Genomic DNA, 26,546 nt, shown 5'->3' with positions numbered 1-26,546 from the left:
ACAGAAGTCAATGTTTTGCCCACGATAGAACAGTCTCCCTGTCCTTATCTTGGCCAGTGAGCTTTTCCATGCTTTTCCCACCCTTGCTCTGTTGAAGAGAGGAGTAGGAGAGCAGTTGGGTGTGTGCGTGGCTGCTGGCCAAGGCTGACACATCACACCTCCATTCTGTGTTTTGCTAACTCTGCCTTTACGCTGCTTCTGGGTTTATTCACTGAACTTTGGTAGTTTGGAGGCTCCCTGTGCAGTGCTATCATGCCTTGCTTTCCAACTTTTTAGCTTCTCTGATCTTTCTCTCTCAATTTCTTTCCCTAGTCTTTGGTTCCTACTCCCCTTGGGCTCCTTTTTCCATTTTGATATCCAGCTGGATCTCCTTCCAGCATGTCTGATCACTCATTTTCATTCATTCATTCATTCATTCATTCATTCATTCATTCATTCATTCATTCATTCATTCATTCATTCTCCCTGAATTTCCACTTTTATACATTCTCTCTGCCTCCTTCTAAGGTGGTTTTCCTCTGGATTTTCCCTAGTCTGCCTCTCTCCTCTTCTTCCTCTCACCCTGTTTGTTCTTCCATCAGTATGAAACCTGCTCAGTCATTTCCAACTTTTGCACCAAAACTTGTCAGGACTTCCTAAAGACAGGCACAAATTTCATTTTTCCTGTGTTTTATTTTCAGAAATGGATGGATGAAGTTTAGCCACATGGATCAAATATTAATCTCTGCCTCAGTGTGAAAATTCCACTTGCTTAATAAGCACTGTCCAAGATATTAAAAACTGGGAACAGCATCTACAAATAGGAAGTTGGCCATTGTAATAATATCACAATGAGCCTTACCTCTTAACTGTTCTATGGACTTTTCTTTTCTTTTTGTTACCATAATGTGTGGGGTTCTGACTCAAATAGTTCAGTCACAGTTCCATCTTTTTTCCTCTAAAGATAGAGTGCTACCTTTTGCTTATTATTCTAAGCTGTAAAATAATTGCATTCTAGTTTTGAACAATTTAACTTTAACTGTTGGTATATTATAGCTTACTATTCATGATAAATTATTTGACAGAAGATTTGAGTCACAGATTTACTGGTGATGATGTGTTTGTATTCAAAGAAAGTTCAGATTTGCATTGATAGAAAGTCAGTAGATAAAAAATTAGGTTGTTGTGTGATGATCATTCACCCTTTATTATTGACTGACAGAAATAAAGAGTCAAAGTCAAGTCATGGAGCACAATTCTAGGTAATTTGCATGGTGTGGAAGAGTGGTAGTCATTTAAACAGTGGATTGAGTTGTGCTCTAAAAAATTAACACAGAGCAAAACTGGGATGGAGTTGGGATGCCAGACCCTTCAGGAGTATGAATAGTCCTTAAATTCTATGGAGTTACTGATGTCAGTTGTATCAATGAAGCCCCATTTTCCAGATGATCATCTGGATTAATGGTACCAGTTTGCCTGGCTAAAGAGGATAAAACTTTCCTAAGAGAGTGGGTGAGAGTGAGATGGGCAGAAGCAAATGCCATGTGATGCATTTACTTAGCTATTCTTGTTGAAGACCTGAGGATGGTAATTCTTTTTCTTCCTAAAAAAGGGAAGGCCTGAATATTTGAAGTGTTAAAATGTTATGAGTTGTAGGGTTGTAGAAAGCCCTGAACAGGAAGCTGAAATTTTGTGATTGGAGACTGAAATCTGGAACTGGTCTAAAATGCTGAAAAACTCAACACAAAGATTGTGAGTGGTCATCTGCAGCTATTTAGTTCTCATTTCCCTGTTATTTCCTTTGGTAGATGATACTCTGAAGTGATTGTAGGCTTTTATCTTTTGGGAAAGCTTTTTATAGTAAAAGCAATGCATCCTTACATTTAGATTCTCCTGTTGGCTTTGGCAGTGGTAGAGGAACATATTTAGAACAATGTTGCATTTGTGCCAAACTAGATCTGATCCTTTAAAAATTTTTAGACCTGATCCTTTTTGAATTTTAGATTGATAAGATTTAATAACTGGCTATACAGTAGAACAGCATAGATGACAGTTTGTCTGTACTACTGAAAGCTATTGGTAGTTTTCCATCCTCCTCCTCCACTCCTTCTACTCCTACAACCCTCTCTCTCTCTAGCTACTATTTCAAAACCTGTGAAATCACTTGTTGCTGTGGAAAAAACCCAACTCAGAAAAGATTTTGTTTCGCTGAGCAAAACATGTTTATGTAGTGCCAGACCTTCAGGTCAGTTGCCATATTTTTATATGCAAATATGGCTCATTCTAAAGTAAAACCTCTTGTCATTTAATAGTGGCAGCTAATAATTCAACACCTTTCAGCGCAGCACTTCACCAGAAAGGAGATTCTTCTCTTCTCCTTCCACTGTAATACACAGTTTTCGTAAGATTTGAGTATCCATTTATTTAGCAGAGTTAAATTTGCAGATGTTATGTCTAGGCCAAAAAAACCCAAAAACCAACATGCTCTGTGCTTTGCCACTGAAATTCCCCTAATGCTGAACCAGTGGGATAAGACGGGACTGCATAGGATTTCTCCTCTCGTTTTTACCTTTACGACCACTAGAGGTTGCCCTTCTCTGCTGTTTGTGAACTTCATTCTCCTGTCATTTCCTTTTGAAGCTGAAATTTTAGGTGGCTATCTTATAAATAAACCATTACAGATTTATTCTTCTGGGTAAGTTTTGGAAGATGAAGACTAATCATACATGTTTATCTCTTTGTGTTAAGGAAGTGTGTAGCTGTAATAGTGACTGTCAGTATTTGATAATTTTTTAAGTAAAGAGATGGAGTTTCATATGATTGTATTTACAAAAGTGTTCATAAACACTTATTTGGAAGTGTTTGAGACAAAAACAGGTCTTGAGGATGAGTTCTGTAATTTCTGTTTTCACAGAGTGACGTTTACCTGTGTAGTCCTCTTGCTGTGTACAGGGGTATCACAAGAACATGATCTAATCACTGGGGATAACAGCCCAGGACCTCAAGTGATATTGACCCTAAAGCAATGAAAACATCTAAGCTGATGTGAATGTTTGAAACGCTTTTATTGATGGAATTTTATAAATATTGTGTACACTGTCTTGCTTTCTGCCCTAGCACTCCTGCACATCTTCTAAGCCTTTCCACATATAAATTCCTGCCTTTGACACTCACCTCTCACTATTCTCTATGCCCTTCTACTTATCCTCTCTTTCCACTCCACTCCTGGTTTGTTTTTTTCTCTAAGCCTAGAAGGGGCCAAGGAATGCTCAGGAGAGGCAACATCTTCAGAAGAAAGTGTGTTCCAGAGAGATTTGTTAACTTCAGTTAATCATAAGCATTTATAATGCAGCCAAATGCAGCCCATGTTCAAAAGGAATTTCAAGACTTACACAAAAGCAAGTCTTAGAAGTTTTCCTTGCATAGAATGAGTGGGCTTGGATTTTGACAAACAATTATGTAAAAACTGATTTAGTTAGAGTGATGAAGTGCTTAATAAAACATTCCTAAAAATGGTCAAATAATTGCTAAAACTTAAGGCTTTTGCACAGAAAAGAAAGGCTAGGTATTCTTTTCTAACACTTAAAATAATTTTGAAATATCTGAAATTAAAATTTAAAAATGGAAAGTGACAGACAAGTTGAACTGCAGGTGGCACAAGCAGATTTACCTGTAATTTAGGTATTTTTCCCAAACTTCCCTTTGCTTTTGACATCTTGCTTCCCTGATGTTTCTGTGAACATTGCTTCTTGATAGATCTCAGGCAGAGCAACCACAAGAAAGGCACTGAAACCTGTGTGAGAAACATGAACAAAATACATGAAGTACAAGGAAAGATAAACAGAATGGAAGAGTAAGGATATATAAATGAACTGATGATGATACTAAAGATGTAACTAATGGTTTTATTAGTCTATACTGGCATTTGGAGGAGCTGGAATCTGCAAGCCAGTTGTTAATTTTATAGTTAATTTTTCTGACTCTATATGAAGATAATTCAGTCTGGAAAGGGACTTATTTCCTAAAAATAAACTAAATAAGAAAACCAAAACCCCACAAAGGCCCCATTTCACTTCTTGAAGTCTTTACTTTGCTTGTTGAAAAACAAAGGAATATTTTAATTTATTAGATGAATATTTTAGATTATTATAGAATATGAAGCTCCATGTGGAAATCTCACAGAATGTTTTCTAAGAGAGAACTTAGTTCTTCTCTTTACAGTAATACTGAATGTCTGTCAGGATTTATTTTCTTTACAATTCACCTACAGATAGAAATACTCGGTTTCCCTGCTGTATATGGCTCAATATTATTTGGAGTACATCAGAATCTCATTTTAAAGGAAAGTTGGTAAATGAAGTTTTAAATTTGACAGCAGAGGGCACCAGTATCACACCAGACATCAGGTGCTCACCAAAGTTTTTCAACAGCTGGCTTTCATGGACACAGAATCTTTTCAGCCTTAGAAATAGTAGAAATAACTGTTCTGGCTGTAAATTCCCATTTCTCAGCAGATGTTTGATGTTTAGGCTAAATGATACCTCTGTGGGTTACTTAATTTGGCTTGCATGTTACAGTTTGTTATTTAGTGCACTGTAAATACTTTCCTTTCTGGCACTTACTGGTGAGATATTCTATCCTCCTCAAAATAATAGTTTGTTCCTGTGTCTGAGTGTATTTCAGCCTTGTGTAGGTTCTGTGGCAGAGATGCTTTCTTGCAGTCTGTGATTTTTAGGGTTGTTTTTGTTTGTTTGTTTCTTTGTTTGTTTTTACCTGCCAGGAGTTTCTACAAATGTGTAAGACAGGCTTTTATAAATGTAGTTATAGATCTAATCAGAAAAACTTACATTTGATGCCAACTCAGACTGTGTTCTGCAAATGTGAGCATTGGCAGAAAAGCACCAATCTCTTTTCAAACCTGAGAGGCAGAAATCCCTCAAGTTTTCTCTCATGCTTTGTGCTGTTAGGAGCTCATGGGTGTGTGACCTATCGTGAAGTTTCCTGTAAGCAGAGTTTCATAGTTCTAAGTTACTGTTTGCCAGGCAGAAAGCACACCATGTTTTCATGCCATGCCCTGTGTTTGGTGCTAGGCTGTGGAAAAGCAGGGCTGTGATGGAAAGAGGATTCCTGTGGGTAGAATGGAGCACTCCCCGCTGAGGTTTGCAGCTCGACAAAGTTCATGCTGAAATTCCACTCTTTGCACTGATACTCACATTTGCTGAGATGTCCAAGCCAATGGGTGGTGGTGGGAGATATCTCCTCTGCTATAACTTAGAGGAGGGTCAGTATAACTTAGGCCCCAGGGTCAGTGCTTGAGCCACAAATCTCTTGGTTAAGCCCCTGGGCCCCTCTGAGCAGAGCAAGGATGCGTGGGCAGATGCCTGCTAGGCACAAGCAGGGGAACAGCTTGGCTGCCCTATGTGTGAGTGAGGGTAAAACCCACCCAAGAGAAAGAGGTGATCTCCTCTGGCCACAGGGGCAGATGCTGTCAGGGGACATCACATCAGCCAAGTGTGATTGCAGTGTGGAATAAATACTCAAGAATGACAGAAAATGAGATAGGTGGTAAAAACTGAGAATTGATCTGTAAATCCCAATGACAGTGAAATTTTTCTTCATTGTCAGACTGTTGTCTGTGGATCCTGGGTGCTAACAGAAGAGTGCAAGAGAATTTCTGCTGTTTGGAGGCATGAGGTTTTAAATGGCTCAGAGAAAACTTGAGGAACTTTTTCTTATTAGGTGAAAGGGTTTATGTTGTAACAAGGAAAGCCAGACCTGATGGCATACGCAATGGATGACATCTGTGCAGTAAAGAAGCTACTAATTTTGTATAAACTGGGTGCTGTTCATCTGAGCTGATATGCACAGGATAAGTCCATGGGTCAGATGCATCTTTACAATGGCCTATAAGAGAGATCACAAAATCCATATATTAAAGTTGCTGTTCTTGTTTACCATGCAGCAGCTGAATGTGATTTCCAGAGATGTGGGCATCTAGCAACTTGAACATTGAACCAGCCTTTTACCATATGCAGCTGAATTCCTCTTAGCTTTAGTCCTTCCAGAGGGTAACAGATTTAAAAGAAAGAAAAAAAATAAATCTTGATGGGCCACTGAGCTTCTCTGACCTTTCAGTATCACTTCAACAATTAAGTTAAAATTAACCAGAATGAAATATTTGTGATTGTGTGTCAGTGCGGCTCTGTAGAACACAATTCCTTTTGTATTTTGATTTTTTAACTCTTTATTTCGTGATTTTGTGCTTTTTATAAATATTGGTTGAAGGAATTATCCTTTAAATCAGTTTCTTAATGAAGATAGTTGTTTCAAGAAGGGGAAAGAAAAGGTTGGTATTTTAGTATTTATACCTTTCCAGTATTTTCAATTATGAACTTGTAGCATAAAATATTAAACTCTGTGATTCGAAAAAGCATGCTTCTCTTGAAGAAAATCCACTGAAAATGTAAATGTGCTAATTTAAAGATAGTCACAATGGAGCATTGCATTTCTTGTTGGTTATTTTCTTTTATAGATATACTATTTATGTTTTCACTGAATAGTTTCCTTTGCCATGTGCATCCCAGTTATCAACTCGTGGGGGCAGGCAAGCTCCACAGATTAGAACATAATTGGTTGAATAGTTTGTGTCAAGTGTATCATAACAGAAGAATTTTTTTCCGACTCCTTTACTGGGAGATGGATGGATCTTGGAGGTCTTTCTCTGGATATTATGGACTGCACAAATCAGAATTTGCACACACACAAAAATGGAGGAAACATCCCCCACAAAACTCGTCAGATAAATGATATCTCAATTCTTTTGTTGTGTGGGCTTCATCTGTTTCACAAGACTCAGCTTGTATACATGATTCTAGACAAACCCTTGCTTGATATTAAGTGATGATAGTTTTGTGAAACTGTAAATTCAATTTAATGTTAATTGCAGCAAATATTTTATTTAAGTTTATGAAATTTTTCAGTGTATGCATGCATGCAAACAGATATATGTGTAACTTAACATGTGCATATGGCTTTTTCCTCCTCGTCTCATTCATCATGGGATTTTTTTGCCTGTTGTAATATTTAAAGGATTGTAAATAGCATAGCACACAAAATATTTAGATTTTCTTCAGTTTCAAAAAGTTACAAACATTCTTTTTGGATATAAGATTTCATTAACTGAGGCCTGAGAATAAATTCAAAGACAAGGGAAGAAAGGCACCTTATTTTTAAATAACTGATTTATTTCCCCAAATTAAAAACACCTTCATATCTGAATTCTGAATATTTTGGTAGTTAAATGTAGTCACTTTGTTACACAGCCCATACATAAAATCATAGAACAGTAGAGATATGTCTTCTTTTAAAATTTTCTCATTTAAAAAAATAATCTCCCTACATTTTGGTGTTTCTTTTTGACATTTGTCTGGAGGAGACTGAGGGTAGAGGAGAACACATGACAGCACTGCAACACATATCAGCATTTTGCAGAGCCAAACTCTAGTCAGAAGAGATTCATATTCCTGTAGAGGGAGGCAAAGAAAAATGGAAGTCAAGGGAAGTGAAATTCTCCTAGTGAATGGATCCAGTAGTTTTTTCAACTTTCTGGTTTTTCCTGGGGCTTTTTTGGTTGTTTAGTTTTGTTTGTTTTTCCCATTACCTCACTATTGAGGACAGATGAGGGTGTCCTATGGGATGGGCATAGGTTATTGTTGACTTAAGGCAGAATATGGACTCAGAGTTTTAGGAGGGATTGGTCCTGTATTCCAAACCTGTCCCTGACATCTACAGAGCCTGGCTGTTTGTACTCCAGCAGGGGAGAGATTTGACTGTAGAGCTGGTAATTTTCTGCTTGGGAATGTCCACCCAAAGGTAGCTCAAATATCACATATGTTGACATCTCCTTTGCTGTAGATTAGTTATGGTCTTATCCTCTGTGATTATTAGAAGCTTGACCTGGTCACAGGTAATAAAAGAAGTGTCTGTGGGTGAACCACAGAGCCCGTAAATGGTAGCTGGCTTTTTCACACAGTTCTGCAGGCCCGTATGCTTGGCTGCAAATGCCATTCCAGCTCTGCTTTCCAGAGCTCTGGGACAGAATTTTCCATTTTAAATTTGGACAGCTGTTGTATCTGGCTGCCAGGCAGCCAGTAGATTCACATGGATGATTCATTTTTGAACTGGGGTTTTCTCAGACACAAGGCTGACTTCTATCCACTGTATTTGAACTAAACACAGTCTGAGCCCTTCCTTTTGCACATGATGGAGGTTTTAGCCAGCGTGCTTGAAAAGGAAAATCACAAAACCTTTCTACAGAAATACCTAAAGAGAGAGCAAGATCTAGCCCAGCTTACCTCGTGATGCTTGGCATTGAATTTAGGTTCCTTTCCAAGCTCACTGTTCTCAAAGCAGCAGGGATTGTAAAGATGCAGGGATGCCCCCAGCCACTGATGTCATTGGCAGTAATGAAATTCCAAGAGAACTGTAATTCACTGCACAAATGGAGTGTCTATCTTCTTGTTCTGTGGTTGTGCCTAGCACAGTACATGAGCATCATATCCCTGACTGGAGATGATAGTTGCTGCAGCAGGAAGGATCTCATTCAGAATCTCAGTGATGACATAGGAGAGAGGCCACTGCAGCAATAAAGTGGCTCCTTCACATGTGGCCTCCCTGTAGATGCACATGATTATTTCTACTTGACTGACTTTGATTTTACTTTATTGCTTATAACCTAGGTCATTTTTCTTTAAAAGAAAATACAACTGCGAGTTGTTTTAATTAATGCACCTTAAATTTCAGAAGCAAATGTTATGTTAAAAATGTTTAGATAAAACTGCCCAGAGTGTAACTAAAACAATCAAATATATGCTCTAATAGTAGTCTTAGGTTTAGAAAACTCCAATTCAAGCAGCCCAACATTTGACGCAATTTGGTTTTGAACTTTTCATTTTACTTAATAAAAAGGTCTAGAGATACTTCTTTTTTCCCTTGTTTATAGGCAATATAACTAATTTGTTTGGAGCATATGCTAAAATATATATGTGCACTCGTTAATTATTTTGTATATTTTCCTTAAGTTTTGTAAAAAATGTCTGTTGAAGAGGTCTAAATTTCTCCAAATTTCTCCTGAATTACGGAGCCATTATGCTTAAATAATGAGTGGAAGTCACAATCTACCTTATTGAACAGGCATTAAGCTTTCCCAAACTTAGAAAAAAAAAAAGCTTGTAATGACAAAATTTGACTTAGGAACACTAAGTCTAACTAATTGTCAGGAGTCACAGAGATAAAATTACTGAGGTAGATTTGAGTCTTGCAGGTATGACTTCTGTCTAGTCTCAAACATTTAATCTGTGTTTATTTGCAGTATTTAAGTGTAGATGGTTTAATTTCTTTGACTTGCTTTTCCTGTTAGCACTGATCACACTGTCTTCTCACATAACTGTCTTCTTGCTAGCTTGATATTTCTCCTGCTGGGCAGGATGAGAATTCATGCCTTACAGATTCTATCTGTATAGAGAAGGCAAACTGCTTTAATGACTTTGGTAAAATGAAACCAGTCATCTCCCAACACATTCCAAAGCCATGAAAAAGCCCATATTTATAACAGTAGTTCTTTTGAGGTTGAGGCTACTGTGTGCCAGTTCTTCCCAGTGTATTTCATGAGCATTGTACTTCTAACAATACAAAAGTGGCTTGCTGGCCAGGACGTGGGTAATATATTCTATCATGATTTTGTAAGAGCTGGAGCTGTCTGAAAAGCTCTTGGTTGCTCTCCAGCAGCCCTGGCTGGAGGGACACCTGCTTCACATCCTTGCAGTTGAGCCTCTAGAAAGTCTCATGGGAAAGGTCCCTAATTCCCTGCAGTGAAAGCCATCTGGATCAGCTCACATCTCATCCGGCAGCAGTTTAATCTCAAGTGGATTGCCTTTGCCCGAAAAGTCAGGGTAGTCAGGAAATCTGGCTGTAAAATGATCTGGGAATCTCAGTAAATAAACTAGTGTGGCTTTTAGTTTTTTAACCCAGTCCCAACTATATCTGCAACAGGATGTTTGACTGCTTATTCCATTTTTCTCTAAGCTTAGTGGAGAGAGTGAGATATCTGAAAGGAATTTTTCATGCTGAAAAAATTTAATTGAAATGACCACATCCCATTAATTCATTCTATGTATCCCTGAAAGAGTACATGATGTGTTACTGCTTGATAATGACATTTGCCCAGTAAATATTACTTCAGTAGTAAGAAGTCGATAATCTGTGGAGTGCTAAACATGCATCTAATTTTCAAATCTGCCCTTATTAACTGAAATGAAACCTGAAAGGTGGCTCACAGTTTTCATGCATTGGACAAGATCATCTGAGTTACAGCAGTCATTTTGGATTCTTCTAGACTTTCAAATTATTGGGAGCCTGTAGAGCTTAAGATTTTGGAATCCAAAGCATTAGCTCCATGTAATATAGGCATGTGTAAAATACAAAGAATTATACAAGAGCTTTTTGTCTTGCTTTATAATGTGTAATTTATTCATGACTGAAAATGTGTAGTGCTTTTGACATGCCTGTTATGGTCTATTTAGTGATTTTTAGGCGATTTAATTGCACCTCCTTAAGATTCAGGGTTTTGTAATTTTTACCACTATAGCATCTTTACATGACTGGGACAGATTTCTGGTGACTTAGAACTCTATTGTTCTTTACATTATATTACATAGTAGCTCAATGAATTAAGGATATGCAGTAGTAAAATTATTTATTTTTTATCTTTTGTAGGGCAAATTATATGCAGATTGTATTTAAAATTTCTTTGCTATTGAGAGGGACAGATTTATATAGGTGAGGTCAAACTAGATCCAACAAGTCTGTTGCTTAACATGTTACCTGGATAGGAATGAGTTGCATTATTGGAGGATAACATTTGTAGTCTAATAACATGTAGCCCAAAGTTATCATGTCAATAACAACAAAAACAAAAAACAAAGCTCAAAGTTTCTACCTGCTAGTAGAAATGGACAAATATTTGCCAAAACACAAAGGTAAAAAGGGCTGGAAATTAGTTTAAGGAAAAACTACCATCATTGTATGCAGATATAATTTGTAATTTTCATCATGAAAATTATATCCAATGGAAATATACTCGAGTTCTTTATATGTGGTGGAGTAGTGGGGATATGATGTAAATGACTTGCACTGAAAATATCTTAAATTATTTTCTTCAGATTCCTTCAAATATAGCAGTTATTGAGCATTGGATACTTCTCATGTGTGTTAGAGTGTGGAGTTTTTCATGGTTTTGTTTGTTGATTTTTTTTTTTTAATTCAGGATTCCTCCAGACACATTTTCATTCTAGCACTTAGTTCTGTTGTAAATTAAAAAAAATAGGCTTTGGAAGAAAAAAAAAAAATCACATTTTCATATTTAAATAGTTATCAAGAGTAAAACAAATCTGCTAGTTCTTGCTTTCATTGATTACATAGAGGCTGAAAATTCCCAATTTATTCCCACTTGTTATATCTCATTAAGTGTGATGATGGAAGTGGTGTGCATCATCATCATCTCTTTGAACGTAGTGCTGTTAAATAAAAAGACAAAAATATTTCCTCATTAAGAATTTTAGCTGACTACCTCTTCACAAATGTCGGTTTCATGTAGTATTTTTCCTTATTTGTAATTCTTGTGTAAATGAACAGATGGAAACATTTTGCATGTAAAACTTCAGGTTTATTTAGGGAAGGGGTAAATGGTGAGTCTTTGTGCTCGTTGATACTTTTAGCATAAGTTTGTCGATTCATAATTCACTGTAAATCTCACTTTAAAAGTTCCTACTCTTCTAATCCTGAGTTCTGAGGAGCAAACATCCACATGTGTACTACAATGATTTCTTGATTTGATCTGGGGGAAGTTTTGCAGAGGTGCTGCAGAACCAGATAGGTAATTGCTTTCCTTCCGAGCCCACAGAAAAGTGATTTAGATTTAAAAGGAAGAAGAAAATGAGTAAGGGAGTAATTGAAGATGGGGGAAAGAAATTGCTGTCCCCTGTGTTACCTTGGTAGCCAAATTGTTCCTTTTTCTGTAGGAAAAAAAAAAAAAAAAAGGATATGACCAATTTTGAGAGAGTTTGTTTTATAAAGACACCATTAAAATTGGATTCCTGTGGCATTTGGAAGTTGTTCTATCATCAGTTCTTTTAGAGTCCTGACTCTTCCATGGAAACTTCTGATGTGTTTTTGCCATGTCACCTTCAGAAGTGAGGCATGCAGAATAGGGATTCACCTGAGCTGCTTTGGGATTCGGAAAACAGCTATTACTGGGTCTAGCACCTACTCCATACTGCTTTCAGGACAGACTAGCATGATTTGGCAACAGATTTACACGAATGCTCTACACAGAACCGGTGCAAAATCTGTGATAAGCTGCCAGTAGCTGTAAAAACAGAAATAAATTTGTATGCTAATGGCCTAGAAATGCAGGGAAATAAAGAGCTCCTGTGCTCCGGTGTGTTCACTTGGAAGATACTGTTACTAGGAATAATTTAAGGAATGAGTGGCCCTTATTCCATTAGCAGTTACAGGCAGTACACCACTGCTGTGAACAGACACCTCGGTGTGAGGACACGTACCTACCTCTGAAATCTATACACCCCTCAGAGATTGCTGCAGAAGCCAGGAGTAGGACAGTGAAGCCATTCAGGATAAGGAAGAAAGCTTTACACAGCCAGAGCTGCATTAGAATGCTAGGTTGTCTGAGTGTAATTACTGCACTGGGATTTAGCCAGAATGGCTGTCATATTGTGAAACATGCCACGTGATTTTTAAATTTATTTATTTTTTTATTTAATGGCATAAGCAGATGTGATTTTGAGTTTTCATCTTATCAAAACCAATGAATTTCTTTTTCTATCTTTTTCTATCTAGTATCTTATTGAGTTAGCTAACAAATCCTTGAATGTTCTGGTATTTTAACATGTATGGCATAAGAGCATAAGCTGTTAAATACTGCTTAGATGCTGAAGGTGAAAAATGTAAAGATATTACTCAGCCTAGTGGAAAAAAAAATAAAAAATTATCTGAAGAATTAGAGGTAACAAATCTGTTTAATTTGTATTTCTTACTCTTCACTTTTCATAAAGCAAAAAATGCCATCGATTTTGTATTAAATGGATGCAACAAATATGCCTGAAGCGCTGTGTTCCATATACTTAATGAATTATGTTGTAGGTGCGGTGTTTGCCTACTTTTAAATTATTCACTACAGCATTTTAGATAATCTAGCTTTGTATCTCATTTTTAAACCCACTCTTAATAACTTAATGTATCAACCACAAATATTCATCATGTTAAGAAAAGGATGATTTTAGGGGGAGGGAGAAAGAAGGAAGGGAACAAAGTGTCTGACATTCCTTTTGAATTTGAAGAATAATTGAAGGTAATGTATTGTCTCACACATGCCAGAACTGTCTTGTGGATCCTCAGCTATTATCTGCTTCTGTATTTCTAATTATTTAAATCAACAGAGCTGAAGATAAGGCCCTAGTTATCCTGGGACCCCACGTGACAGAAACTTTTGAAAAGCAGAAACAAACTGAAAATAGCTGGGTTTATAGGTTTGACTTGGAGATAAATTAAAAGTGATGGAAAGATGTTTCTTCTGATTGAACATAGAACTCATAGTGATGGTAAGAGACAAAATTAGTCATCCTTACTAAATGTTGTGAGATTTCTCATGTCCTTAATGTTTTTTTGTTGATTTAGAATGGGATAAAGGAAAGAACTGTTAAAGCAACAGTAGGTCAGGCTTCTTATTTGTGTCCTGTATTTATTTTACCATTGTAAATGCCAGAGAAATGAGTACTAGTATTTTCATAAGTGGAGAAATGTCTTGAAACTCTCTGTTCTTGTCAGGTATTTATCCAAGTGTACCCTACCTGTGCTATAGCATGGGAGCCAGAAGTGCATGTTTAGCTCTGTGCTGTAGTTCTACTTGTATACATTTTTGTAAAACTGGTGCTGTAGGGTTCTCTGTTGACTGGAGCTTCCTGTGGGTCCCAGTAGCTTTCCCGAGGAAATGTACCTCATAGACCTCATGACACAGTAAAATATCAAGAGGTGCTCCTCAGGACTTGTACTTTTTGGCCAAAATGGAGGTAGTTTTGAATGAAGAGAAGGATCTGTAATATATTAATGCTGCATTGGGGGGACCTTTGTGTGTCTGTGAGACTCAGCCTCCCTTTTTGAAATGCTTGAAAATTGTTGGATGGGAAGTTTTCTCCTCCCAGAAGCGGAAGTCTCTGCAGGGCTTGTGATGTGTGTGAAGCAGTTTTGTACTGATTTTAAATGTTCTGACTAATAAATACATCAGTGTGGAAGATGAAAGGTTGAGTTGGGGGAAATAGCCATGAAAGGCTATTGTCTGTCATTCAGATGAGCAGATGAAAGTGGAAAAAAAAAAGTCTAAAGGGGAGCTTCTGGAACTTACAACTCAGTAAAACATTGTTTTCCCTTCCTAAACTACAACTACTCTTCTGAAATACTAATTATATAGATATATTTATATATAAAATCTTGGGTTCCACGCATCCTCTTGATCCCCTACTTAGCCTGTGATTGTTTTGCTCGTACACCAGTAGCTCTAATCTGGAAATGTAGAACCAACAGGTTCTGCATGCCACCATCAGACTAATATATTTGTCTACTTTAGAAGTTGCAGCAGGCATCTTAATGTATAAATTTAGCTTTCTACTATTTTTAATCTTTTATGTGACTGTGAATTATTGACTGGCTAAAGCCAACGTATGATACATCTGAAGCTAAAATGAGCAAAAAAAGTAGAATCACTCATTTCTATCACTTAATGGCCTGACAGACTCAGCAGAAGGAAAAGTAGTAAAACTCATGCTTTTATCAGTGAAATGGGTGGATCATACCCTGAGCACACTGCAGGAACAGAGTAATTGAAGAAATCTGTGCTGATCTTTGCCAGTTTTCTGGTAGTAAATGCACTTTTAAAGACCCTGTCAGCTGGGTCTTGCAGAATAGAGATGACATTGCAGAGGAGCTAGGGATATCTTTCTGTGTCAGAATGATGAGTGGAGAAGGAGACATTGCAAAGGTGATACTGATAAAAAGAACATAGCAGAAGGGAGGCATTTTTCGATGGACATTCTTGGGACTTCTGAGCAGCTTCTTTTGTGTAGCCAGGCAAATTTTCATGTCTAAACCATGAACTACATGAAGCTTATTCAAAGGTACATTTTATTCCATCCAATCAAAAAATTAGCTGAATTAATGAATATTTTGGGCACCTGTAGTTTTTCATGTAGTGTGTGAAACTGAACATCTGAAATATGTATGTGCATGTGGAAGCTAATGGGTTCTAGTTATAGATGGTATGTTTATTCATTAATTCTATAGGTGAAATTCACAGGTTCAGCAGGTAACAAAAAATGAACCTGAATTCCACAAGATGAATCTGTTTCTTTCCATATAAAATTTTATCTGAGGCTCTTTGTGTTCAGGAGTCCCCAAGATCCAATAGATTTAATACATCTATTTAGTCTGGTGGGTTTTTTTCTGGTTTTTTTTTGTGGTTTATTTGGGATTGTCCCATAACAGTTGTATAAATAGGTGTTTTTGTGCCTGTTGGATCAATTATCTGTATTTTCATTTACTTCTAGTCTGTAGTACCACCAAGGAGTCTATCTGCCATGAACAACATGGGGGTCTGTGCTTTTAAAGCATTCAACCTTTGGGAAATTCCATTCCCTAGCTGCAGAGGTGAATTACTGACATGCCAACCTCATAGTGTCAACATTTGGTTTTAGAGTTTTTCAAGACACAGGTCACCTCCTTATTAAGGGTTTTTTGCTCAGCAAAAGGAGCTCTGTTGCTGAAAGTTTTCTGACATGGCATGCTAATATGGTGCTCATCAACACTAGGAAATGGACAGCTTTTGTAAAGGTGCTCATTGACTGATCTCGCTCTCTTTTTGCAGAATCATGTAAATCCAGCAATGGATTTCACACAGACCCCTCCTGGAATGCTGGCCCTCGACAACATGCTGTACTTTGCTAAACATCACCAGGATGCTTATATTCGGGTAAGGCTTCCTCTTGTCATGGAGATCTTTGCAGTCGCCTGTTTGCAATGATTAGGTCCTGTTTGCAGTTGACTTTGAAGGGGAGGTTCAAAATCCTGATGTCATTAACAACAAACTCCAGGAAGACAAACCACTAAAACATGACATAAGTCTGTAAAAGCTCTGGGTGAAAGCTGTACGGGTGACTTGTCTGTCATTGCTGAGTCAAATATTCTAGATACTACTTTTTGCAAGTACTTCTTTTTGCTTAGGCCTGCAAAGAGAAGAGTAATGAACCTGTGCCTTTGTCAGATGCATAATGGATGACCATAAAATCAGAAAGGGGTAATTATGCAGAATTCTCTGACCTGCTTCAAGACTACAGTTCCAAAAACTGACAGCATTTTTTTTGTGGAAAGGAGGCTTTGAAGATCAGATAACTTGAGAGGTGACTGAGTTGGCAGGGTACTGAGAGTTAAGACGCTTCCACTAAAACTACTGCTGTAGGAGAGGTCAAGCTTTGAGTAAAATACATACAAAGAATCCTGATTCACTTGTATAACTCTTTCCTACCCCCTGCCCACTCCACTTCCTACATTATTTCAAGGTTATTTCAAAGGTAGTTGGAACAGGTTATGTGTTACATCCCTACAAGAAGAGGCATGCAGCTGAATAATACCTGCCTCTGAAGAGAACCACTTCTCCTGAACTTTATTGAAATCAATTGCTTGCCAAGCATAAACTGAACAAGCACAGATAGGAGTGGAGGATAATCCCGAAAGTCAGTGTTTAGAGTTCATAAGGATGGTTTAATTCCCCAAGAAAAATGCTCATGCAAACCTGCTTAAAGAAGTTTGTTTACAGCAAGAAAACAGTAGACACAACAATCTTTTCCACTAGAAGTCGAGAATGATCTTTTAATATACATTATCATCTGTTTTCTGTTTGAAGTAAATTATGTCAAAGCTCTAATAGGTTTGCAAAGGGCCTGCTGATATCTATGGACATAATACCAGATGATGAGATTGGAGGATTTGCTCTTTAAATGGATCTTTCTCCTCTCTCTGAATCTAGCAATAACTCTTTGAAACGACACTGTGGTAGTGTCCATTATAACAGCATTTATCAATCCCTATAAATCCCTGAAGTGAAGGGCTATATCAGGTAATGAACAAAGAGCATGTTTTCTGGATAAACTATGCGGAATAGCATTTTTATTTATTAAAAGAGAATTACTTACTGTTTCTCATTAAAAATTGGTAAGATCTGGATTGTGATACTTCATACTTCTGAAAATTATAAGTTTAGAGAATTAGAGGCAGTCAGTGCTTCCAGATGGGTTAGAAGCATTTTAAAGAAGTCTGCAAAATTTGAAACTGGACAAAAATTCTGTTGCAATAGAGCTTTCATTGACATCTCTCATTTTTTCATATTTTTTCATGTTCATGTTGCAAATGCTGTCTTAAAAATTGGATTCAGTGAAGCACGTAATTAGCCACTTTTTGGAAAGGATTTTGCTGCTGGCTCATCCCTGTTTCTATAATGCAGTATTTTTTGATGAGAGTTTTTGTTGTTTTGAGCTTCCTGTTTTTATTCCTGTGTGGTTCCCGTTAGGAGAGTGCCTGTGTTCCTCATGTATTTCCCTCCTGAGAAAGAGCACACATCCACTAGAAGTGCCTTGCGGAGGCACTCTCAGATTCAATTGCTTGCCTAAAGCTGCTTTGGGGACTGTAAATGTGCTTTGGGAGTGTGTTAGTCTATCCACCACTCTGAGGAGTTCTACTTAGTGTTTATACAGCATTGCTGGCGCGGTAGGAACACCTCAGATGATGGTGTTGTGCAGCTCCTACAGTGTTGATAGTCTTTAATTGCAAAAGACACCTACTTTCTATCTCTTCATCTCCTTGACTTGCTAGCTGGTGTACAGTTGTTTCCTGTGGGCCCTGACATGTCTGTTCCTTTTTCGAGTTCCTTATTTCACGTCTAACATTACCTTTCCTTCATGGCCTTGGGCTCCCAAAGCTCCCACAATGCCAATTTGCTCTACTTGTACAGCCTGTTGACCTTGCTTATTTTTTCCGATGCATTTCTACTCCTGTACTCTAATAAAATTCCTCCTGCAGCCAAGCTAAAGTTTCCACAAGAAATTGTTAGCTATACAGTCAGCTGTACCTTGCATCCTGAAAAATTTGTTGGACAGGAGCTTTTCTCCTTTTATTGTTACTAGGAAATAGTTTGGTTCCTAGGAGGAGAGATTATTTTCAACTTGGCTCTTTGCAATGCAATTGATTCCTGTGCCCAGGGGTTAATTCCTAAGCCCCAGATACTATCTCTTCTATGCAGTAATTAGAAATTGAAGCTGAAAATCAGAGCTGGTTTGAAACTAACTTGGGATAGCTGAAGTTTTCCCTGATAGAATGCAATGTATTAAGCAGAGACACTATCAGGAAGGCATAATGGTTTCAGTGAGTGTATTGTCAGTGCTGCATTTTAATGGGCAGCACAATTCCCTGCAGTCTGACCTGTGACTCTTAGGATGCCCCAGCTGCATGACCCTTAGTTCTTCTATTAATGAAAATAATTGATAAGCAGAAGTTAGAAGAGAATACAGTCAATAAGTAATCTCTTCCCTTTTCTATTCCTGTTCTGCCTCTCTTAAGGAGATTCTGCTTAGAAGTAACTTGCATAATAAATAGAATAGTTAGGTAGGAAGGATGTCTGAAACTGAAGTGCCCTTTTGGGGGCTGGCAGTGGGGCTTCAAAGGCCAGTAGAGAACTAATGCACTTTAGCACACCAAAGTAGGAAGAGTAAATACAATTGCAATTTGTTAAAGAACATGGGTGTAAAGGCACTGCAGCAGATGGGTAACTCTGCATCTGGAAAGCAAAAGGAATTTCAGGGTGAAAACATGGGTGTTGCACAGTGAAGGAGGAAACAAACATAAACACACTTTCCCCCATTTTATTTTTTTATCTACCTCCCCACAATCATTTCTTTCATTCACCTTTTCCCCATTGTATACTATTTCCTGAAATTGCAGTAATATATATTTTTTTTTACTTGCTGTCTTCTTTCAGATAAACGCAGTGTTTATACAAACTTTGAGTTAACAGATTTTGAATCCTAGGGTTTCATTTGCCATACAAGATGACTGGAGCCTCCAGCAGAAAGGTTGTTTAGTGAATGGGAAAAAAACAAACATTTTCTTTAACTGTGTGGTGTTGTTAGTTATCATTTGTTTTTTTAAAAAATGTCCTATTGAATTAGTTTCCTGTTATCTTTTCTTTCTCTTTAATTAATTGTCTGGTGCTATCAGTGACTGATATACACTGGGGTTTTTTTCATGTTGCACTTAAATAATCAATCACTATCATCAGAGGCTTGGCTTTTAAAAGGTGATGACATAGTATGTGGAATGCATTGATGGAAGTAATGTTGAATTTCTGCAAGAAATTTTAAAATTTTCCACAGAAAATAATTGGCAGCTTCCCAAGCTCCATAATTATAGGACAGCTAGAGTGTATAATTAAATTTAACAGAGAAGAAAATGATTGGAATAAAGCTTTGTGACAGATAATTTTTTTGTTCTTTTGTAGCAGACAAGTCATGTGTTCCCTCACTTTCAATTTATTTCTTTCCAAAACTTCTTCAGCTTCACATTCTACTAATTTTAAAATTAAAATTATAAGTTACCACTGAAGACAGACTTTATTCAGTACAGACATCTTGAAATTTTTCTTACTGGTAACTTGTAGCAGTGTGCCTTTTAATTTTTCTGAGTGTAAAGAGGGTCTGTAGAAAAACCTTTCTCATTCTAATGAATTTGGTTTTGACAAATTGGTGGCTTATCTGTATTTTTCTTCTGTTTCTGATCAACTATATTCTAGCAGGATTCACTGCTGCTTTGGGGTCAGATTCTGCCTTGAGAAGACACATACTGTGTCTCATCATTTTGTTTAAGCACAAGGGATTGATGCTTCAGGCAGAAAATGTAAATAAAAACAGCAGCTTTAGGTCTGAATATTGGCTGGTCACCTGTTTTGGGTTCTGTCCAGTTGGCTGCCTAAGTTTATGTCAAGTTCTTTGCCCTTTATTAGATTATCAGGCTCTTCATCTGTAGGAAAAAATATCATTTTACTCTAGCCTGAAATTCAAGTCTCATCTGCAGAAAAGAAATTTTACCTGTTTTCCTACTAAATCCTAAGTAGCTTTTCTCTGTTTTGTTCAAATATTTGTTTGATATTTAATGTAAGATTTCCCTTATGAAAGATTATCGCTGGGGCAGGAAAGCAGTGTTTAAATCCATGCTGAAAATTGGTTCCATTTTATAATGGATCCAATACTACTAAATTTTTGTGAGTGATGTGCAAGATACTTAGTGGTATGCCCTTAGATTTTCTGGTTTTGCATTTAAAACAAATTTTAAAAGTTATTACAATGTTCCAAATTAAAAAAAAAAAAAAACAAACCAAAAACCCTACACGTGCACTTTGGTTGCACCAAGAATTACTTTGATTACCTGAAAATTAGAAGCTGACTTGGTTTATGGTTAGTATTAGAAAATCCCCCTTCCCCCGAATTTGCTGAGCTGGTAATTTGGTTATTCACACAGTTGTAATACAGGGACACTCCTTCCCCAGCAGCAACATTTGGGGAGGCTGAGGAGGGAGCTCTTTTGCATTTGAAGCTTTCAGAAGTCAGAGAGGAAGAGCAGGTGCTGTTTTCAAGTGCCAGTGATGCAGGCAGGAAGATTGCTGGCATCCTGCAGAGACCTTTCAGAACTTAAATGGGTTGAGTCACAGTCAGACTGTCTGCCATATACTTTCTAACCCATGCAGTTGTTGTATAGGAGGCTGCCTACACATCCTTCCGTCAATTCACAAAGTCTCCTCGTGCCTACTCACTCTCTCCTGATCAGCTATGAGGAGTCCAACATATAATTTCAGCATTTTCTGAAATAAAATTGAGCTTGATTTCTGCCATGCTTTCTTCCCCTCCCAGGAATGGTAGGAAAAGAGATGTAACTTATTTTTTTTTTCTGTAGAAGGTAGAGAGAAAAGTGAGGTTTTCTCACATGGGTCTTCCTGGTGAGTCTCATGAATGGATGCCATTTTTTAAGAGACCTAATTGCCTATGCCAGGTTCCCAGCTTATAAGACATGTTCTTGTCTTTTGTCTGCCAAGCTTTCCGTTCTCTGTTCTTACCTTCCACTCGCATATCTCTCTTTCTGCCTGTGTTTTGTTTTTTCCCAAACATCACACAGTGTTCCTCCTTTACATAACAACCCTGAGCGCCTCCATCACTGAGGGGGATTGAGATGGGTCCCTCTGCAGTTAACTGTGTGAAATCCTGGAGTGGCTGATTGCAGCATAACCACAAAATTAGCACTGAGGAAGAGAATCATAAGAGAGTCACGGCACTCTCAGCACAGCCCTGTGTGGAATGTGCAGGGGGATACACGTGGCATCTTATGGTCCTGCGTGGGTTCAGATCACTTTCCATCATTCATAGCACACCTAAACTTTCTCAGGTTTATGGAAGCTGTTGTCTAAATGACATCCTGATCCAAAGGGCCCAGAAATTGTTGCAGGCCTAGCAACTGTCTTCAAAAGGTTTTGAATCACACCATGGGTTGTAGCATACATGTAGCAGTAGCATACAAGGATTGGGTTAGTTTTTGTGGAGCCACAGTCCCTCCACCTGAACAGCTGAGTATGCATATGAGGAGAGAAAACTCACTCTTGATTGTCACAGCTTTTCCCATTTACTGCATGTCCAGAGCATTTGTGATGTGCCTCTGCCTGCCAGGCTCATTGATGTGCTATAAAAATTGATGTTTTTCTCACATAGCCACACCGCAATAACATTAGGGCACCCACAGGGCCTGTTTTACATTATGAAAGAAAAGAAAATTCAAAAGCTTGCTATATTCTGCAGATACTGCAGATTTCTGCCTTCCACCTCTGCCATTGGTGAGCCAGAAGAGAACTGCAGGAAAAGCATTGCCTTTTTACATGTGTGGGGGGCATGGAGGGAGAGGAATACCTGACTGGTAGCTATAAAACTGGACCAGTTCACTGCCAAATCCCTCTCACATACCTGTGACTGTGCAAAGTGAAGAGCACGTTCTGGTGCTGCTTCTGAAGATGACAGCACAACAGAGCCTCCTCATCTTGGGCCTTACCACCACACTTTATGATTATTTGGTTGGTTCTTCACAGAGAGAAGAAGATTCTTTTGCAAAGAAAGAAGATAAAAGACAAACCACTGCGTTTATCTTTAGATAGAAAATAAAAATTACAGTCATGCTTCATGCCTAAGGTGTTTGTGTGAGAATGAAAATTTATTGCTAGGTGAGCACCTCCAGAACCATGCATATTTGAGATAGTTTGGCACTACATTTGTTTGAAAAGTGTAACTTCATCATAATTTTCCAGAAAAAAACCCAACTTTTGGAACTATTCAGCCATCTCATATCAGTGTCTCCTTTCTTATTTTTCAATATCTGTAAAAGGTCTCAACTTTTCTTTCAGATCTTTGTTTAAATTGAAATTCTAGTGTCTTCCAGAGGCAGGCAGACATAACTGTTGCTTTCTTTTAGCTTTGCCATGAGAATTTTCTGTAATGACTCAGGAATGTCAAGGAAGAGTGAGATAAAGGAGAGAGGAAGCATAGGAAATTAAAAATACAGCATCAGAGGGGACAGTGCAGAGTGGAAGATGTTGGCAGAAGACTGATGCTAAAGCAAATGACAAGCTACCTTAGGAAAAAAGCAAAGCAGGTGATGAGGATGAACAGAAACTGAGTCTGTCTGCAGTAGAGTCTCTTTCCCTTCTCAGGAAGCCTATCTTAAAGATTTCCTTCTTAGAGTTACCTAAAGCACCTAAATGAAGAGGGAATGGTGAAGCCTACCCTGTGTGATAAGGAGGCTTAGGAAAAAGAAAAGCAGTGTCAAGAAAAGGAAGAGAATCTCTTCAATTTCTGTATATTTAAATGCTTCTTGACCTTTCATTTTGGGTCTAAGGAGGTTTTTATGATCTCTACTAACTAGCTCTCTGAACCTCTTGATATTAACCTGAAGCAGACTGCTAAAAAGCTTCTTCTCTATTAAGACAGAATCATTTTACAAAATTGGTCTGTGGAAATGCTCCTTTTTAATAGTGCAGCAATATTCGTTGAATTGCCTGCTCTGAGACTTATTAGAAGTATTAATGCAGCTACAGTGGATCTTGCCTTTCTTTCAGTTCTGTATTTATTTCCTAATCACAATGAATCTCTATTTCATTGCCAAGCTCTGATTTTGGCTCAGGAGTCTGAGAATTACATCTGCAGTTGCCATGGGCAATATGCTTTGAGACAATTTCATCTTTAATGTGAAGGATTAAGGGACTGGCTAAGTCGATATTTCTTCCCAGTGAAGAAGAAATGTTTCTGTCTGGTGGTTTCAGCCTCCTGGATTTTGACCAGGAAGCTTCTGAAGCTGACGAGGAAGCTGTCTTCAAAATTTTACCTTTTGTCTGTCATTAACTCTTAGTTGCAGGTATAAGCTGCACTACTGAAGCTGATGCAGACTTTAAAACCCACGGTAGTCAAGTGTGGAAAATCCTTCACTTAGTCCACTGTCTTCCTGAGGGTCTATTCTGGGCTCCTGAGGTAGTGACAGACTCAATGAATAATTCAATGGAAAATCACTGCCATACATTTAGAAAATCTTTTTGATTCTGAGATTGGTGTCTTGTAAGGATTTTTTTTGCTGCTGGGGAGTTTGCATTATTCCTCTGTGGTCTTGGCATGATAATTAAATTAATTTTATTTTAAATAAAAAAATAACTTTTTATGTTTTTATTTATTTATTCTGCATATTTAAATTTTAAATATTTATTGTATTTATTATAAGTTTGGATTTTTTAAAATTAGGTTTAGAACCAAATTTTTATATTTATTTTATGGCCAGGCCACTGGTAGGTATCTTGTTAAACCTCATACAGTTTTCCTCATCCCATCCACCCAGTCTGTCAAACCCTTCTGCAGAGCCTTCTCACCCTCCAGTAGATCAGCACTCCCATCCACTTTGGCATCACCTGTGAGCTGACTGAAGGGGCACCCAATCCCCTCATCCAAATCATTGACAGTGATGTTAAACAGGACTAGGCTCAATACTGATCCTTGGGGTACGCCACTTGTGACTGGACAGCAGCTGGATTTGCTTACATATATTGATGGGCATATATAGTAGAGAATTTAAAAAATAATAACTATACAGAACTGTATTCTACTACAAATACTGTCAAATCTCATGCCTTAACAGGCTATAGATTTGCATTTGTAGAACTGTCAAGAAAATGGATAACAGTGATTTCCTAAAAATTTCACCTCCCTACATTTTTAGAAAACATTTTTAAACTTCTTCCTTTCTCCTCTGTGCTAGTCAATTAATCTCATTCATTTTCTTCTCATTCTATGCTTCTCTCACTTTATCTTTTTTTTCCTTCAATTTTCTGAGCTGCTATTGTTTTGTTCTTGTTCATTTTTATAAACAACATCACTAAGGCTTTTCCTGTCTGCCCTCTCTTGGTAATTTTCTTTTGTTTTTCTTTTGAGATTTTTGTCTGGACTTTTTTGCTTTTCTCTAAAGAAAAAATATACGTTGTTGTTGAACACTACACATTATGGAGGATTCTTTTTCTCCTTCATGGTAATGGGCAGTATTGATCAGAGACACAAGAGAAGGAGAAGAACATCTGCAGAATTTAATACTCCTGTATTGTGAGCTCATTTTGGTTTTTAACTTTATAACATCCAGTGTATTATAAGCTACATTTCCTTATTTGTCCTACCCAATTCTGTAACTTCACAAGGACTGAAGACAAGAAAAACTGGCAGAAATAGATTTGTAGTATCAGAATAAAGGGCAGCCAAGTAAAAGAGTTTCAAGAAAGTACTGAAACAAGATGGGATATGCGCCAGCAGTGTACCCAGGTGGCCAAAAAGGCCAATAAAATCCTGGCTTGGATCAGCAACACTGTGGCCAGGACAGTGATTATCACCCTGTACTCAACAGTGGTGAGGGCACACCTTGAATCCTGTGTTTGGTTTGAGCCCTTCACTACAAGAAGGACATTGAGGTGCTGGAACGTGCCAAGAGAAGGGCAATGGAGCTGGGGAGGGGTCCGGAGCACAAGATCTATGAGGAGCAGCTGAGGGAGCTGGGGATGTTTAACCTGGAGAAAAGGAAGCTCAGGGGAGACCTTAACACTCTCTACAATTCCCTGAAAGGAGGTTGTAGCAAGGTAGGAATTGTTCTCCTCTCCCAAAGAAGAAACAACTGGACAAGAGGAAACGGCCTCAGGCTGTGTTGGAGGAGGTTTAAGTTGGATACTAGGAAAAATTTCTTCGTGGAAAAGGTTGTCAACAATTGGAACAGTCTGCCCTGGGGAGTGGGGAGTGATTGAGCTACCATCCCTGGTGGGATTTAAAAGACACATAGATATAGGCACTTAGAGACATGGCTTAGTTAATGGTGAACTTAGCAATGTTGGGTAAATGGTTGGATTGGATGATGTTAAATGTCTCTTCCAGCCTAAATGATTCTGCAATTCTATGGTGCCGGGAATTCTACTGCAATTTCCACAGGCTCTGCTTTGTTCTCCCCAAGCAAAATTTAAGCACTGTAGCTGCTGATTGTGAATGTCTGGTGGATCTGCAACTCACTGTGGATTTTTGATGGGGAGGAGGAGGAAGATAATAGGGTGGAGCACTTAATGAGCATTAATGATAGACCTCTCTTTAGAGGAAGGTTGTGTGGGCTTGCAACTTCCTCACTACTTTCCTTGCAGTGGTAAAATAACTGTTGTGATAAAAACGTGACTCAAGCCAGGAGTATGCTCTATAGATAAAAAAAAGTATTTTCTGTCTTGAGCTGTGTGTTATATTTCTTTTCATGCTATTGTTTTCACCAGTTTATGAAGTGAATGTGTCCATTCCCTGCTTATTTCTCCTCTGTAACCAGAGTGATAAAGGAAATAACATTAAAACCATGCCCTTATCAGCTCTATTTATAGCATTTTACTTTGGAACAGGATATGAGTCGTGAAGTCGTGAGAAGAGTATTACAAATATAATAATGAATGTTGTAAATCTGTTGCCAAGAGTAGGAATGATTTCTCTTTGCATATTTATAAGAACCATTTTTTTTCTTTCCCTTTTTACTGTTGCTGTTTCTTGCAGAAGATCCATATCTGTCAAATTTGCTTACAGATATTTAGATGCAGCAAAGGGCAGTCCATCTTCCTTTCTTAAAGAAATGTAACATGGCAGCCCTGCTTTATTTTGTACAGCAAGTGCTAAAAAACCTGATGCTTGTAGAGAGAGTGTGTCTAAGGATCATTTCAAGACTGCTTTACATATTGATTACTCAAATTGCCATTTAATTTGCTGTATAGCAATACACAGTGCCTTAACTATTTCTCTGGCATTCTTATTGATTGCTGT

At 37.9% G+C, this 26,546-nt stretch overlaps 1 protein-coding gene across 5 annotated transcripts in view; it reads left to right on the top strand.

Annotated features, from left to right (window-relative positions):
- Positions 1-26,546, top strand: part of ELMO1 (engulfment and cell motility 1) — a 301,131-nt gene that overhangs the window by 124,328 nt on the left and 150,257 nt on the right. For all 5 annotated transcript variants that reach the window (XM_058832447.1, XM_058832448.1, XM_058832449.1 and 2 more), the window contains one exon: positions 15,971-16,075. In XM_058832447.1, coding sequence (XP_058688430.1) covers positions 15,971-16,075 — 105 coding nt within the window. The remainder of the gene's footprint in view (positions 1-15,970; positions 16,076-26,546) is intronic.

Source organism: Poecile atricapillus, chromosome 2, assembly GCF_030490865.1.
Source record: "Poecile atricapillus isolate bPoeAtr1 chromosome 2, bPoeAtr1.hap1, whole genome shotgun sequence".
Lineage (NCBI taxonomy): Eukaryota > Metazoa > Chordata > Aves > Passeriformes > Paridae > Poecile > Poecile atricapillus.
This window is presented reverse-complemented; position numbering and strand designations above follow the sequence as displayed.